We start from the raw sequence: 17908 nt of genomic DNA, 5'->3' as shown, positions 1-17908 counted from the left end.
GAATGCTGTGCCCCAAATCTTTGAGCTTCATTTTCTTGTGGGCTTTTAATTTGATCTAATGTAGACAGAAATGCTCTCATTATTCATTAAGAATCTAGACCTATTTTTGCTGTAGTTGTGCTAGCTGAAGAAGGGGTGTGGCCATTTGCCTTACTTGATACAGAAAATATGAAACTGTGTTTTAAAAATTAATAAATAGATTAGGATGCAAATAGATAAGGATGAATTGGAAGGTAAGGTGTACCAACCGTATCGGAAATTCCTTGATCTAATGTATAATCTGTTTACATTATCCATTATTCAACTGTGACTATACCGGTTTGGTTTTCTGCAGCTTATACAATAATAGCATTTGTGATTTTGGAGCAGAAAATCTTGCGAAAGTTCTTCCTGCGATGGCATCTTTAAGAGTGCTAGAGTGAGTATGAAATCTTTTGACATGGCCCACGAAAGCTTACTTGCTTGGATACTGAAAATTCAAATCTTCTGTGCTCAGGGTAGAGGAGACAGAAATTGAGAAGGAAAATTTCAGGGAAATTTCACAAGGAAAATGTGCTATTGCAGAGTCCAGATAGTCAGTGGTTAGAAAGGATTAAGGAGCAGTTCACCATAAAAACTGAAAAATTGGTTTTAAGATGGGAGAACAGGATCATGGGGAGTTGGAGAAAGACCTCAGGTACATAGAATAAGGAATCTCTCAGATGAACTAACTTAATGAAGTTCCCATTTGACCTTTTGAGTATTTTATTATAGGTTTTTTGAATCAAGGATCTATTTGGGTTTTTTTCTTTTTCTTTCTTCCCCCATCTGCAGATAAGCTCGTATAGTAGTTTTTATTTTGAATGAAATGTTTGTTTACACTGCTACATGATGTGATCTGGATTAACAAAGTTTTTTTTTCCTCAGTGTTCAGTATAACAAAATAACTGGTGTTGGAGCCCAGCAGCTGACTGACAGCCTACGAAAATGTCCCCATATAAAGAACTTAGTGTAAGTCTCTTGATATGCTGTTTGCTGTATATTCGTTCTGTAAATTGGGTTAAAATTCATGCTAAAGCTGTGTTCTGTATTTGTCAGATTTATAAGAGGCAAAAAAAAGACATCACCAAGATACAAAAGCAGTCACAGAAATGTTAAAAATTTTGTCTCTGGTTTCAGCTGCATTAATTCCCAGTCGTCACCGGCAAGCAAGCTTGTCCTGCTTTAAGCATAGTTTACATTGAGCCTCCCTTTGTTAATCTTCTACCTTCCCAGAGTAGCTGACCTACTCAGTGCTGCAGGACTTGTGTTTGAAGGATAAACATGAGCAGCCATCATTAGAGGTTAGACTGAAGCTGCCAGTACACATTGAGGGGAAGGGAGTTTGACAGAAAGCTAAAGAACAGTTACGGAGATGGGACTGTAAGTGTGTCCTACAACGAGAGTCAGACAGGTTATGGAGGAGTGAAATGCTTTCTTATAAATGAATATGCATTTTCATTTGTTCCATAGCTTAAATACTTTTGTAGAATGACATTCAAAAGGGAAAGGCAACTTTAAAAAAACAAAACAAAACACAAGCATACCAAACACACGAAAAAACTGTGAAGCAAATTACGCTTCTCAAAATCTCTTTCCTTTCTGAATTTGCCCTTTCAGGATGTGGAATCCCACCATTCCCTATGGAGTTCTCGAACACCTTCAGCAGCTGGACTCTAGGATCAGTGTGTAGATTCAGATGATCCCATAAAAGGTAACATAAACCCTGGCTCCCTGAGACAATAAGAGTTGTTTCTGTGGCAGCTGTTGATTCTGGTTTCACTGGCAGCGGGCACAGTAACAGCATCAATGCATACATGGCTAAGAGATGCTGCCCTGGAGTGGCACAGATCAATATCACATCAGGCCCCCTTTCCCCCCCACTCACCTGGCATCCCCCATCTCCCTGGCACCAGCCCTAGCAGACTGCAAGAGCTGCATCAACAAGAATGGACTTCTAGGACTTCTAGTTCAGCCCAGTTCAGTGACTGGCAGCTGGCCTGTTTACCTTCTCTTTTCTGTTGTGGAAAACTAAATAGCTCTGTGTACTTCTCATGCATAATAGATGAGTTCTGTACTCCTTAGAGATTGTTTTGTGTTGATTTTTAGGAAGTCCTTTCACTTTTCCTTTGCTTAATACAAATCCTCGACAGCTGCTTGTCTCACTATGAAGCTGTGCCTAAACTGTACTCGGAGCAAATCATTGGTTCCTACCTTCCTTGTTCTCAGTCTATTTTGGGTGGTTTACCCACTGGCAGCCACTTTTACTTCATTGATTCTTCCCACACAGTTTCAAGAATCCTTGAAATAATAGCATCATTAGCAATTTTCTAACAGTTTGCTGATGATCACCAGGATCTGACTGCCTTGACACTCCTGGACTGGAGTTGCTGCAGCAGGCATGGGAAGTTAGGGTTTTGTGTAGGATTCTGCTCCCTGTTTTCTGCCATGTGCTTCCTCTTAAGAAAACTTTCGCAGGATGCATCAGTGAAATGATCCCAGTGAAGAATGAGAAGCCAGAGGCAAACCAGACACCAGATGCCCTCCAGCTTTCTCTCAGATGGCAAAACCACATTGCAGGGTGACGCCAGCTGCTTGAGCTGTGGCTTGAATGGTCCTGGCAATGGCTGCAGTTGCCAATGGCTCACTAAACTATGGAGTGAGCCAAGCTTTTGTGTGACTCTTGCACTTGGTGCCCTAATCACCAGATGTTGACTGGGCTATATGTATGGCACTGATCAGGCTACAGGTTGTGGAAGACTCAGGTGCCATACCAGCTCCACAGACTAGCTTTGTACAGCAGCAGTGAAAAATTGTAGTGATGCTTAATAGCCTACAGTACAACTAACTCTTTGTCTTGTTGAATGACCATACCTACTTGGGAAGGAAGACATTAGGGATATCAACACTGCCAGGAAACCTTACAAAAGCAAAGTTTCCTCTAACCTCCTGTGTCTGTCATTCAAGGGGAGCATACAATAAGAGTCTCTGAACATGTAGGTCAGCTCCCAAATGACATCAGTTTTCCTCTGGACACAGAGCAATGGCAGTCAGTAGTAGAGAGCTCTGCTCTGTGAAAGTCGGTGATTCTTGGACACTGCGCCAGCTTTCACACCAAGCAAAAGATGTGTTTAATGCAGCTCTGCATAAAAAACTCCTTGCATCTCCCTCCACTGCTGTTCTCTCATGTTTGTAGCACATGCCTTTGGCACCAGTTAGCACATTAGTATAGTATCTGAGTATGTGAGAAAACTTTCTTCTTCATTAGCACTGAGGATAAGTAGCAGCAGGAAGTCTGGATCCTGTCTCCCAAACTTGAAACATCCAGCATCTACCAGTCACTTTTGTCTGTTTTCAAAGCACATCAAATACATGGTTTTGGTGATGTTAATGGTGATTAGGCTGATAGGCATATATCTGATATTCTGTTTTCATCATTTCACAGGTAACATAAAGAAGAGGGGAAGGTGTCATCTGTGTTTTCCTATCTTCTTGCTGCTTTATGAATCAGTGGCTGACTTTCATGATAGTGGCAAAATGAAAAGTCACATTTAAGCTTCTTGAGTGATGCTTGAAGTGGGTGAATGATGGAGTTCACATTTTTTAAAGGTCACTTAAAATGCTATTCAAAGACCCAGTTGTGTTTCTACTAAAGTCATGAAGAGTTAAGTGACATAAAATTTCAAAGATGAAAAGAGCATCTGGATGTTGTGATCATCATTAAACATGACCAGGAATCACCAGGATACTGATAGTATAAAATTCCATCATCAGTTCATCAGAGAGTAGTCTGCAAGCTGCTGGACCTGCAATGTCTGAAATAGTGACAGATCAAATCTAATTGTTTCATGGTGCTGGTGGTAACTGCAATCAAATTCAGTTTGATGATTTTGGACTTCCAAAGCTCAAAGTTAGCAGTTTCACCTGTCTGAACTGATTTGAAGCATTAGAGTCAGGAGCATAAATAAGAATGATCAGTCTTAGAAAACAGTCTGTTATTGTAAGATTATCCACAAGAATCTAGAACTAGCTCTTTTCTTGTTGCTAATCACCAATGCTGTCTTAAGGGATACAAAGATATTTTCTATCACTCTCTTGTTATGGAGTCCTTCAAAACGATGGGAAAAAAAGAAGTAAAAAGAAAGGAATTAAAATTGGAAAACTATTAAGGATTTTTCTGACATTATTGCAGAAATTCAAAAGCATACAAATAGCTTTTGCTATTTGCACAAAAATCCTCACAGTGACAATCTTCAAAGGTTTTTACTCTGCCTCAAATGAGAGCTTTAAATTCATATACCTGGATTGGGATTTAGTTTCTCACTTGCAGGTGGCAGCATAAATGTACAAGCATCGATTTTATACTTGACAGTGAAATCACTACTGTGTGTGGTTTACGTGGCCTTCTTTTACAGAGTTATGACTAACTAGGCAATGACAGACAGTAACATATTTCAAAGTGTTATCATGCGTCTGTGCTGCTGGTCTCAGTGATACGTGGGCCAAATACTGGTCCTTCTGACTGCGATGGCAAACCAATTGTCTTCTTTTTTCTTTTATTTTATTTTAGCTCTGTGAACATGGAGACAACTTATAATTGTACAGAGACAATTGTCAGGACTAGCATTCTAGCTCCCTGTCCAGTTAGAGTCTGGAGACAGAAAAACAAAAAGGGACGGAAAAAGCTAGGAATATTCAATATGCCACAAATTGGGAAGGGAGGTCTCTACTTCATGGTTAGCTCAGGGTTAGCTCAACAGCCTCCTTGAAATCTCTTCAGCTAGGAAGCACTGACAATACTGACCCAAGGATCTATGCAAACGAGAATCTCTCAACTAACCTCTCAAATACTCTGTTATTTGGTTCTAAAAAAGTCCCCAATTTGAACAGTTCAAAACCACAATCTTTATGTTCTTTCCAGAAAATTACACTACTCTGCTAAAGTGTCAGTGCCTGCAGAATCTTGACAGCAGGGATGGAGGGTGGACAAATTAAAGAAAGAAGGAAGGAAGGTCTGTTTTTTTGTTTGTTAATCAAAGGAGGGCAGGGAACCAGACATAGTATGTGAAGGAAAGAGTACAAGAGAGCAAGGTGGAAGAACTCTATGGAGAATATGCTTGTAACTAGAAAGTGGTATTTTTCTTAACTATCTGCATGGTTCTTGCCTCTAGCCCATCATGGAAAAAAAAAATCTCGTTTACACTCCCCTCTTTCAGCTGCTTGAATGGGAGGCAGCTTGAGCCAAATCTTGTTTGATGTTCCCATCAGCCTGCGGTACTCCAGCTGTGCAGATCTATGGTGAGCCCTTGTCTTGGCTTCCCTTAACTAAGCTTTGCATGACAGATGCCCCTGTAGGGATATATTCTGCAGCTACACTTCACTCTGACTGAATCTGAGAATGTGCTAAATATTACACAGGCAGCTGAATGTTACAGGACCCTGTCTGGACTGATAAAATCATGTTGGATGTACTGCTGTTCAATGAGTTAGTGGGAGATGTATGTTTATAATGTACAGACTGTAAATTGTGATACAGTGTTTTGGTTGTCTTTATACATCTTTTTTAAAGTATTAATAAAAGTGAGTATTCCTTTTTACAGTAGCTTGTAGTACCTGTTGAAAATTATTTTTATTTTTCTCTTGGGGACACTATGAAACCACTGGTGGCTTCTAACATAATGACATGCTCAGAGCTTCGTATTGTAGGTTAATGGATATCGTGGTTTAACCCCAGCCAGCAGCTAAGCACCACGCAGCTGCTCACTCACTCCCCCCCATCCAGTGGGATGGGGGAGAAAATCAGGAAAAAGAAGTAAAACTCGTGGGTTGAGGTAAGAACGGTTTAATAGAACAGAAAAGAAGAAACTAATAATGATAATGATAACACTAATAAAATGACAACAGTAGTAATAAAAGGATTGGAATGTACAAATGATGCGCAGTGCAATTGCTCACCACCCGCCGACCGACACCCAGTTAGTCCCCGAGCGGCAATTCCCTGCCCCCACTTCCCAGTTCCTATACTAGATGGGACGTCCCATGGTATGGAATACACCGTTGGCCAGTTTGGGTCAGGTATCCTGGCTCTGTCCTGTGCCAACTTCTTGTGCCCCTCCAGCTTTCTTGCTGGCTGGGCATGAGAAGCTGAAAAATCCTTGACTTTAGTCTAAACACGACTTAGCAACAACTGAAAACATCAGTGTTATCAACATTCTTCGCATACTGAACTTAAAACATAGCACCATACCAGCTACTAGGAAGACAGTTAACTCTATCCCAGCTGAAACCAGGACAACAGAAAGCACTGTGTGTGAGGGAGACAGGTTGGTCCTGCTGGCACTAACCAGTTCAGTGGTCTGGAAATAGAGAAATAATCCTTTAACAGGCAATGGGATCTTGCAATGCCAACTGACAGACTGTAAGTCCAGAATTAGAAGATATAAAAGCGCTGACTGAAGCTGTCTGCTAACAACAGCAAGTTTTTTTCATCCTTTCAGACTTTTTGCAGTTGAAAGTTCTAAAATTAATCAAGGTTCAAAGCCTGGATATTCTTGTGGCACAAAGCTCATCCAGAATGCTTTTGTCAAATGAGTGTCTTGTGTATAGAGGAGTGGATTCACTGGCTACCTAAAAAAGCTGTTCTGATCAAATCTGTGTTCTAAAAATCTTTCAGGGTGAGAAAAATGCTACTCTCTTTATGCCCATGCTCTTTTTTGTTGTCAGAGAAGCCTTGTTAAAATGCTAGGCTTGTGTTACGATGGTAGTCAGATCCTGTAATTTGAGTACTCTCCCCATCCTTTTAATGTATGAAGCTAAGCTGTTCTGAGAAAACAAAAATCTTGATCCAAGTTTCAGAATCTCCAAAGTTAATTACTTGGTGGAATTTGTATTGCTTCATCTGTGCATCGTGTGGCATAACCCACTGCAGGGAAATTATTACAAACTAGTAGATACTGCAATAAGTACCTATAATAACAAACTGAACCATTTCTTAGAATGGCATGCATGTGACCCTGAAAAATTAGTGTAAGCCGTCTCTGTGAACTATGAATTTCTAATTATATAGGCAGCAGGAATGATGCCTTCAGTAGCAAAATTCAGCCTTTCTTGTATTAGTGCCAAATGGGCATGTGAACGGAAGCTTAGGAAGTTTTTAAAATTGGCTGTTCTTTATATAGGTGCCTAAATGGGGATTTAGTTCCCTAAGTGTGTCTTTATGTGTTAGAATATTGTGCCCTAAGTGACTTCATCCCTGAATTGCAGGCCAGGGATTGTATGGAACAAAGCACTTGTCAGCGTTTTAAGGCCCCAAACTGTATCTGATGGAACTTATCTTGGAGAAAAGCTACTTAGTTCAATGACAGTCCTTCATCTCTTGCAGGAGCAGCTGAGAATTACATTTGGGGCACAAAATTTTGGGGACCGAGAGCTAATTTCTACGCACTATGAGTTAAAAAAATGCCATTTGAGTGCAACACGCTGAGAGTATCAGGAAAAAAGATTTTGATACGCAAGTTTCTTTGTCGTTGTTTCAAGGGGGATCTAAAGCATCACCCGCTTGTTCCCTCATACTGGCTGTCAAGAGACTCATGACACCATCTGTCTGGATCTGAAAGCCTGAGCTGGGAGCAGATGGGAGAGACACAGACTGCAGAGGACAGACATAATGCATAGAGAGAGTTCAGGAGAAATGTTTTCAGTTCTGCTTTATCTGAAATGCTCTTGATACATCAACTTGGCTTAACGCCTGCAGTTACGAAAATCAGACTTTTCTAAAAACTGTAATAAGACAAAAACAGTACAATACCTGTCCTCAATAGCATGGGGTTTCCCCCTGCCCCCCACCACAGTGTGCAGTTCCTGGTGTTTCAGTTCAGGTCTGATTTTTTTTAGTAGTTGTTCATGAGAAGGATTCCCTACATGCTGGCCATGTCAACAATCTGCAACTACTTGTAGGTACCTGTAGGAAAACTGGAATTTCCTGGAAAGCATATTTCAATTATTTTCTGTTCAAATTGAAAAAGAACAACTCCAACACGACTGCTTAACTTTTTCATGGAAAAGGTCAGTCTTTATTGTATTGCTTTCACAGCTGTACATAGGAACATAAGCTTAAACAATCTGCAAAGTATCTTGTATTAGATAATGAATCCACCTGACATATAAAATTCACTCTCTGATCTATTTCAAAACTCTCAATTTAAATAAAATATCTTTCTAGCACAGTTCTTGCCGTAATACTGCCCTGAACAGAACCTCCTTGCAGTCACTCTTGTGTATTTTCCCCTGAGAGAGCACTGTCTTTCAACTACTGGCTGGTAGAGTTTTCAATGTATGGTTGTAAAACTTGCTTAAGCAGTATGTAGAGTGTGTCCATATGGGTGACATGGTATTTATTCAAAAGTTTATCAAATCTGAGTAACATCTTGATTTTCTGTTATAACAGAACATAGTTTATACTATTTGTTCATACAGTCTATCCCCAAATTACCTATGGAAGCCCAGTATGGTGCATGAATCACTGCAGTTAGTGCACACTCCAGAGGCAATGACCGTGGAGAAAAGTCACACAACTGACAAGGTGTGATGACAACTCTTCTTGTTGTCCCCTTGTCCTTCTTTTCATCTCTGTATTTCAGAGTATAGTGTCTTTCCATGACTTGATCCATTAACCTGGTCATAATCCATTTCAGGTGTTTAATGAATCTGTTTAAAAGAAAACACATAAAATACAGAGTAACCCTCTATACCTAAAATGAACAGAGAAGTTGCCGTCTATGTTAGATATAGTACCATGCCACTGACTTCTTTAAAACAAAACAAAACAAAACAAAAACCCAAACCTGTTGAAACTATGGATGATAATTCTTTGAGAAGTAAAGGCCTGAACAACCTTTCTGAGAAATCAATGTAACAGTCCCTGTTAATGTCAAAGCACACTAGTCCTTAGTGTAATTTTAACAGAGGCATGAAGATATTAGTGTGAGGGGTATAAAAATAAGCTGTCAACCACAGCCCATCACATCAATTAGTAAGGGTTACTCATAAGAGACCGCAACCAGCTGTGACATACAGTGATAGCCTATTTTATGCTAGGTTTGACATCATTACACCTACCTATTAAAACTGATTTTTGAACTGGCTACAGTTTTCTTAACCAGATACTGTTCATTAGACTGTTGTTATTTTTTGTATAATTGTGTTAAGTCTCGCCTATGTTTGATGTAGCCTCTGATTTTGGTCACTTTCTCTTTTGGTTCTTTAGAGTCACTTTGTTCAAAGCATTTTGGATCCACTGGTAAGTAGTTACAGAGTTAAATAACATGTTGGGGTAACTTCTTGGTCTTAGTGACAAGAATAAATTACTGTTATATTGCTTTATGCCAGTTTATCTAATTTGCATTGACTGGATCAAAGTATCCGACAGCTGTTAAGAGGTGATTTTTTACTATCATCAGAGGTAAACAAGGGCTGAGAAGCCTTCTTTAAGTAGAACCAGAGCTGTGGATTATGGAGGTGCTGGGCGCTAGTGACTGTATCCATTTGGTCTTGTGACTTTACAGATGACTAATTAATATAGTGTGGAATGGTGCAGCTCTGAGGGGACGATTGCCTGGGGATGAATCTGTGCTGAAGAAGAGTCGAGGTACAGAAGACCAAGAGCAGGTCCCCTGCCTGCCTGCAGCTCCGGAGATCACCTGCGCTGTGTGGAGCAAGTCTCTGAAAGGACAGCTCTTCCCTCCTTCCCCTTTACAGGAATTACAGGTGCCTTCTGCGCAGCGTGGAAAGGCAGGCGACCCTACGCAGTAACGGTGCCAATCTGGCTGTATAATGGGAAGGGAGTTTGTGGTACAAAGCCATCGCAGACCTGCTAACGGATCTGCTTTAAGCATGGAGCTCTATGAAAAGGCTCTCACTGGGCTGCAGGGCAAAACAGAGCCTCTCTCCTGTTCTTCACTTTCTGGGCTCGGAGCAGAGGCTCAGCAGATCGTATGTCAGGTTGTCTGGCACAAGGGGGGACGGCTGCCACCATTCCAGGTGCAGAAGGCGTACCAGAATCTGCGAGGAGTCTGAATGAAAAATGAAACGCTATGGCACATGTTCTGCGTGAGCGTGGACAGACTGAGGGATATGGTATCATTAACAAAGGCGTGACAAGAAGCCAAAAGCAAACAGGTTGACACAGTACTGGGGGAAACGTTCTTCTATGGATTGAAAGCAGATTAAAAGATTGGAAGCCAGGAGTCAGCCTTGGTAGGAAAGAAGTCAGTCGCAGGGTATACCAGGGACCAACTTTTATTCAGCATCACCATTAGTGACCCAGAGAAGAGAGTGAACAGAGAAATCTTCAAGACTGCAGAAAATAAGCTCTTCCAGGTATTCAGATGCTGTACTGATAGCAAGGAACTCCAGAAGGATTTCCTAACATTGGGCAAAACGTGGCGGGTTTGGAAAATATTTGCTGAAGGGCTGGGCAGCAACGTGCCCTCTAACATGCCTCATTCTACTACTGTGGATTCTGGAAAGTACAGAGAGAACGGACTGCAGATTTTGGTCAAGGTCATGTGCTGTCCCCAAGAGCATCCCCTGCCCCTGTCAGAGGCTGAACGCAGGGCTGGGTGATTGCGGTCTGACTCATCGTGACAATTCGTACGTTCTTGTGTGCCACTTACTGCAGATGCTAGGTCAGAAACAAGAAGCACTTTTGTGTCCAGTGAGGTACTTCTGTCAAATGTCTATCAGCTACAGTACCCTGCTAACAGTAACCGTATGCTCAAAATCCTCTCTCAAACTAAGAACAAGAAAAGGGGAAACAGGAGCTCTAACAGGTTATTCATTTTATGTTTATCTGATCGCTTCCCAGTTGAACTAAAAACTTTGACCTACAGCAGTTCAGGGAGATTGTTAGTATTCTGCACTGTAGATCAAATTCTAGGCTGACTTAAAAATAGCACAGCAAAATGTATCAGGCCTGTATAAAGTATAGTATAAAGCAAAGTATAAAGCTGTCTAATGGAAGTTTCAAATATTGCTGTAGGGCTGCTAGTCTAAGACTGCAATTTGTAGCGGCAGATATTAAATGGGGTGTGAATGATACTATTAATCAGGATATTCAATCTTGCCTTTCTATTCAGCTGATTAGAAGTCTGTCCTTTGAATTTCATGTGAACCTAATTTTTAACAGAAAATTTCAAATATTTCAAAAAAAAATGGAAAATGAAAAGGTAGCAATTATTTTTAAAATCTCAGAACTAAAGTCTTCCAATAGGCTAAAAGACACCTGTAAGCATTTAACAGTATGGCTATTATAGCATAACTCTAGCATTAGAAGAAAATCAGTCATGGTATTTTTGTTAATTCTGTCTGTGAAGTTACTGTTCTTCACAATTCACGCTGGACCAAAGGAAACACAGTGACTCTGTTTCACATCCTGACATTGTCTGCTTTCTGTTTCCTGACTTTCTGCAGGAGCGTGCTTCACATCTTATGGCCTATTTGGGCTCTACTGTCTGAGCAAGCCTCAGGTCTTTTTTTCTGGCTCTTCAAAGAGTATACAGCTTTAAGTCTATAAACTGAGCTACAGCTTTACCCAGCAATAGATCATTCAGTGCACATCATAATTTTCCATTACACCATTATTTTCCATATATGGCTGCTGTAAGTCTTTACCCATTTTATCACATATATTAGAAATATGCTTGTGTCCTCAGAGAGCATCATTCAAACTATTCAGCTATTTTTTTTCCCAAGTTTGTGGCCAAAGTATGAAAACTCAGCTGGGAAGAGAAAGACAGTTTGACAGTTTCCCTGAAGAAATGGAAAGATTTAGCCACTTCTGTGTACTATTTAATTCTTTGAGACAGTTGTACTCCATATAAAGTAGAATCATCACGAGGGGACAAATGCAAAGAGTTGGACTGGCCAAATATACAAACTAGATGTCTCTAAACAAATCATTCTTCTCTTCTATTTTAGGATTGCTAGTTGCTAGCTGAACTATAGGGTTCACTTTGCCCCTCCTCCAGAGGAAACAAACATGAAGAATTAAATCGGATTTGTTTCTTAATTCCTTTGACAGCTTAAAACTAGTAATTCACTATTGCCACCTATTGAAGGAAGTTGATTACAGTAAGCTTCATTTTTGTAGGGAAGAACCACAGAAATTATTTTTTTTAAATTATTCTTTAAAATCACTTGTGGCTGGGGCTTTTAACACATGAAATACTCATGCCTGAACTATTTCTATCCTAAATTGAATGTATCTTTATTTTCTATGCCTCATTTTAATTAATGTTATTAACAGCAGCTTTTGGAAAACCTGCCTCCTCTCTTTGAATTATATAAATGAATGCATTTGGTAGAAAAACACTTAGGACCGTCCATGGCTGTGGTTAATGAGTCTGTATGGACAGTTCATCAGTTAACCACAATTTTGTCTTCCTTCCATCTAGGATGGAATTCCTGTTAAGAAGAGTCAGAATATAAAAGTTTCTTGAAAGCAGAGCTATGAGGTGAGTTTGAGTACTCAACTTCAATTAATTTTAATAACATTTAAGAATTCAAAACAGAGTTCTGAAAATCACAGCTATTGCTCTTAATCCTGTTGTTACTGTAACTCATGTAAAATAGCTGACTGCTATCATTCACGGAGTCAACAAGCCACTTTTTTTTTTTTTTTTACATGGAGATTTCTACAAATAAGGGAAGAGCATAGTGAAAAATGGCAAGGTAAAATAAGTAATGGATCACTGTGCTCATTATTTTTAAGATTCAAAGTCTGTAATGGAAAAAGTCAGGAGGTGGGTTCTGATGCGTTTACGTGTATCCTGACACTGCTAGTGGTAACATTCTTTTGATGTGTTCCTTACGTGGCATCTCTTAGACAGATGGAATGGAGGCACAAATGAGTTAAGCTCACAGAAGACATCAGTGGCAGACACAGGAAGGAGTCCAGCGTGCTGATTTCCCTCTCCTCTGGACCACGCTGTCTCTTATAGACACTGAGCCTGCATTTCTAATTGGCACTATATTGATGAGCTAGTGAGTAAAGCTATTTCTTTGATTCAGGATTTAGACGCTGGCATTCAGCAGAAGTGCTGAGTCACAAGTTTTTCAGTGCTGGATTCTGCCCACTGAAGATGTTCATCATAATTCACCTTGATGAAAAAATACAGATAATGCTTGTACTGTAAGATTAAATAAACCCTGTATTTCCTATTCAGTTTTCATTATTGATTACTTTTGCTCATTTTCTTTCTGATTAGAGTACTTCACGATGAGTCACATCTGATTTTAAGAAAGTACAAGGAGAACAGTCATATCACCTTATTCCAGGGGATTTCAAATATAATAAAGAACCTGGCATACTCACACTAAAACAGTAGATGACATGAGCAAGCTCAATTCTGCTCAGTTTACACAGATTGATTTCTCAATTTGAATAGGATAGGAAGCTTCTTTGAGCTGCTTAGTTGTCCACCTTCAATCTCTGCCACCAATTATGCTCAGAAACCTGCACATAATTTTGCTCCTATTGAGTTTATTCAAGTGAGGATTTTGCTGCAAGAGAGAACAGCGCTTTTCTGATCCACATGCTCTTTTATTTTTACATCTAAATTAGCCTTTCCATATTTTTCAGGATTGCCTCTTGGGATTTGCCCCCTTTGTTTTCCTGTCATGCGTGCCACTCACGTCCTGGGTGCAAGGCATTGCTTTCTAAATGCAAGGAGCACACTGCAAGGTTTCAGCTAAGGCTAATCATAGCTTTTTAGATCTCAGTAATCACTGGTGAGTCACATGAAGAACACTCCTCTTATATTTAATGCAAAGAGTATGCCTATGTATTTTTCATCTCTGCTGGTAAAACTGAGACCCATTCTTCCTGCAGTGTCTGGTGAATCCTCAGCACTTCTGGGTCTAAATGAACAGGGCAGGTGCGCAGCCTTCCTCGGCCTACAGAGAGCATGGGTTAACACTCATGCAGAACTTGGGTCACTGCAGGCTAGGCACCAAAGGGATTTAAATCTTCCCTTTCAGTGCCTTACTTCTGCTCCCTAAGCAGAAAACACAGCTCCAAATTACGGCCCTCTTCTGCCTGCCTTGCTAGGGAGCTGGTGACGAAGAATGGCACAGAACAGTGAAGAAACCTGTAACCAGGATATTAACACAAATTCCTTTTCATGGTGACATGCTGAGTCTTTGCCTGGTAGCTAAATAATTACGCAATTTGTGGCCTGATTGCTGCGTGCATAAATATTACTGAACATATAAATAGATGAAGCACAGTAATAGTATATTTTTTGCTCTCTTATTAATAATTGATCTAACTTTAGGGATTTGTGATTTGATTCTCAGTGGAAACTACCATTTAACATGACAGCCTCCAAATTAAAGGATCAAGGCTGGAGCTGGTACCTGTGCAGAGCTCTATTAGCTCAAGGTGGTTATGCACTGAGACTTACTTCTGAGCTTTGTGAAGACCTCTGCATTTTGATTTCTACACACGGAGGTGACATGGTTTTATAGTTAGAATATCAAGAGGTTTGCAGAGCTGCTTATCCTAGTAGTATGAAGGAATATTTTAAGAAGCCTGTTTATGCTGAACAGAATTGTGCTCAGACCCTATGCTCTATCAAACTATGTGTTCATATAATAGGAAAAATCTACTGAGGAAAATGATGTCTATTGTTCTCCTTAGGTCTTCCTGAAAACTAGATGCAACTCATCATGACAAATCCTAGTCAGCAAAAAAGTGATTACAAACATTTTTTTTAATCCCTGTATTAGATGGTGTTGGAGGATGAGGTTTGGGGAAAGGTATTTTGGGGGAAAAAATGGCTAGGGCTTTTTGCACCAAAGATTTTGCTTAAATTACCATTAGTTTTTATGAATTTCCTTCCTGGAATACAGAGCATGTGTGTTATTTGCCCGGCTGAAAAGGGAGGAGAGGAGATAGCCACAAAAGTAGCCAGAAGTGTTTTGTGGGGAGTTTAGTTCTGCTCCAGACCTTCTATTCTAGCAGAAGTGATTCTAATCTAGCTGCTTGGGATGGACCACCAAAAGTTGGCATGGAGACTTTCATTAGCCGTAACTATATGCAGTGGGATTTCTTCAGTAGCAACAAAGATCTGTGTGTCATCCCCCCCCCCCCCCGCACACTTGTTATGCTCCCATGTGCCTTTGACCAAGCTTTGTTCAGCTGTGTTTGTGCAATCAATGTTACTCCAACACCAAAAATTTCCATTTCTTCCTTCTAAACTATGGACCAAAATCACCTACTATTGCTTTATATGGAATCTGAATAGAAATATTTAGGAGATAGTTTTAACCTGTATGAAAGACAGCACTACAGGAAAGGTGTGGGGTTTTTTTAAATTAGAAGACTGATTAAAATAGCTTGATGTTAAATGGTATTTGTATAGTATGTTCACCAAGGTTATGTCTGTAACCTCACAGCAGGATTTCCTATTATTTCCCTCATTTCAAATAGAAAATAAAAAGGTATCCTGAACTGTTTTTCAAATTTACAGACAATATTTTGCTAAAATTTCTACTGGCAGATTTGCTAACACATTTTAATTTAAACTGTGAATGTTTTCATTACCATACATTTGGCACAGAAAGTCCTAGCTAGAAATAGTGATTTTCTTCCCAACTGCATTTCACTGTTTTAAAATGCTAAATCCTTACAACATTTCCAGAGTTTTAGTATCACTCAAAACTGCAACAATAAATTGATCAAGCAAACCCTCGGGCTACGATTAACGTGAGAGGAACGGTGAGCTCGGTAGGTTTCTTATTATCTGAGACAGAGGTTTTAAAGGGCATCTGATTAAGATGCGTTTCTGTCTCGAGTACGGTCTCTGAATTTTAATAAATATGAGCCTGGATGTTCATTTAGATTCGGAGCTGCTTTCGAGACCGCATTAGCAAAGCTGTTGACCAGCTGTAAACATAACACCGAGCCTGACAGCTGCAGTGCCTCACCGCTGTGAAAATCGGTCCTTGGGGAAAGACACTCTCCTGGCTGCGCAGCAGAGGACACGGAGCTGTGTGTGTGTGTGTCCGCGTCCCCGTCCCCGCCGGGCTCTGCGTGGGGGTGTCGGGCGGGAGGAGGCGCCGGGGCCGGGCCGGGCAGCGCTCAGCGCCCCGCAGGCAGCGCGGCCCCGGCCCTCCCCGCCCGCCAAGCTCGTCCGTGCTACCGGCTGCGGCCGCCCCCTGCCTCTGCCCCCCGCCGCCGTCCCGGGCAGCGCCGTCCCCAGCCCGGCGCGGCGGGCGGAGCGGCGCCGGGCGCGCCCCGCGGGCCGGTGCCCGGGACGAGCCCGAGGAAATGACTTACTTGCCTTGCGAGCCCTCTGCGTCTCCGCGGCCCTGCCCGGCGGCAGCGGGTCCCGGGCCCCCCCCGCCCCGCCGCGCCTCTGCAACGGGGGGAGGCGGGGAGGGGGGGCGGCATGTGGAAGGGAAGGTGCTGTCCAGAAGGAGCCGAGACGCAGCGAGGGCATCCCGGGGCCGCGGCGGTCCCCGAGCTACGGCCATGCCGGGACAGTCAGCCCCAGCCCCGGGCCGGGCGGCGTCACCCCGCAGTCGCTTCGGAGCGCCCCGGGGCGTCACTCCAAGTAGCCATCAAAGACGTCCAGCTCGCTGTCCGTCTCGTAGAGCACGGAGCCAGGGTCGGAGAGCACCCCCAGATCCACCAGAGCCTGGTCCATATCCTCGGGCAGGAAGACGATGCCTACATTGAGAACGATGTACTCCATCAGGAAGGCATAGTACAGGATCAGCACGTTGACAAAGAACAAGCCCACGTAAAACATATAGGGTAGCACCAGCAGCGCATGGAAGGCCCAGGACTCCAGCGAATCCAGACGTGCCGAGACCGCGGCGGGCATGCAGCCGTGCGGGGCTGCGGCGGGCTCCGGCGGCGGGGGGCAGCGGGCGCCGCAGCGGGCACCGACCTGCCCGGCCGGCGCGGGGCGGGGGGGACCGGGGGAGCGGGCGGCAGCGGCGGGCGCCGGCGCGGAGCCGGGAGCGGGGCGCGCAGGACCGCACTCCGCAGGCCCGGTGGCCGGAAAGGCCAAAACCCCCGAGCCGGAGCCGGATCCGGACCCTGGGAAGAGGCGAGCCCCGCAGGGGCGCGGAGGCGGCACAGCCGCAGAGCGGGCCGGCTCGGTCCCTTCCTTCCCCGGAGGAGGAGGAGGCGCCCCGGCAGGCGGGCGGCCAGCGCGGGCTTCAGCGGCGCTGCCGCAGCCCCGCCGTTGGCAGGAGGCTCCTCAGGGGCATTTCCAGCCCGGCTGCTGCAGTCCCGCCGCGGCTCCCCTCCTCCTCCCGTCCGCAAACTTTGCGGAAGGAGCCCGCAGGCGCGTTGTCGCGGTCGGTGCGGAGCACCTGCCGCCGTCAGCGAGCCCGCCAGCCCCGGCCTGCCCGGCAGGACCCCCCCCCGTCCGCCCCCTCGCCTCCCCGCCCCGCCGCATGCCGCGGCTGTTTACCCGCGCCGCGTCCCCCGGCAGCGCCGCCCGCCCGCCCGCGGCGCTGCGGCTTAGCCCGGAGCGTCCGTCACTGGCGCCGGCGCCTCCGCCGCCTTTACCGGCGGCCGGGTCCCGCTCCGCCTGCCCGAGGGCCGGCCGCGTCGGGCTGGAGGGGACGGGAGGCGTCTTGGGCCGCCCGACCCTCGCCTCCCCGCCTTCCCCGAGCACTTCGGCACCCGCGGCAGCCCCGGGAGGGTCAGCGCAGGCAGGTGTCGTCCACGTCTTTGCCCCGGGAAGTCGTTTTCTGCTCTCCCGGAGCAGCCGTGCGGGCCCGGGCCCCTTTTGACTTCGGCGGAGGCATTTCCTTGCTGGCCAAGGTTTTGCCTATATCAAAATGTAATCAAAGGCATGGTTTTAAGCTTGGG

General features: G+C 43.7%; 2 protein-coding genes across 4 annotated transcripts in view; one reads left to right on the top strand and one right to left on the bottom strand.

Annotated features, from left to right (window-relative positions):
* Positions 1-5563, top strand: part of CIITA (class II major histocompatibility complex transactivator) — a 31432-nt gene extending 25869 nt beyond the window's left edge. For all 3 annotated transcript variants that reach the window (XM_075058567.1, XM_075058565.1, XM_075058566.1), the window contains 4 exons: positions 335-418; positions 907-990; positions 1639-1732; positions 3464-5563. In XM_075058567.1, coding sequence (XP_074914668.1) covers positions 335-418; positions 907-990; positions 1639-1711 — 241 coding nt within the window. In that variant the 3' untranslated portion in view covers positions 1712-1732; positions 3464-5563. The remainder of the gene's footprint in view (positions 1-334; positions 419-906; positions 991-1638; positions 1733-3463) is intronic.
* Positions 5564-8062: 2499 nt separating this feature from the next.
* DEXI (Dexi homolog) lies at positions 8063-17276 on the bottom strand. The gene is made up of 2 exons (XM_075058260.1): positions 16358-17276; positions 8063-8724 (listed from the first exon to the last, which is right to left on the bottom strand). Exon 1 carries the CDS (start codon positions 16905-16907, stop codon positions 16626-16628), a length of 282 nt encoding a protein of 93 aa, XP_074914361.1. The 5' UTR covers positions 16908-17276; the 3' UTR covers positions 8063-8724; positions 16358-16625.
* Positions 17277-17908: the final 632 nt, after the last annotated feature.

This window comes from Buteo buteo, chromosome 27 (genome assembly GCF_964188355.1).
Source record: "Buteo buteo chromosome 27, bButBut1.hap1.1, whole genome shotgun sequence".
NCBI lineage: Eukaryota > Metazoa > Chordata > Aves > Accipitriformes > Accipitridae > Buteo > Buteo buteo.
Note: the sequence above shows the minus strand (reverse complement) of the source record. Positions and strands in the feature narration are given on the sequence as shown.

Excerpts from the sequence above, each read along its gene's own strand:
- DEXI (XM_075058260.1), bottom strand. The coding sequence starts at position 16,907 with ATGCCCGCCGCGGTCTCGGCACGTCTGGATTCGCTGGAGTCCTGGGCC.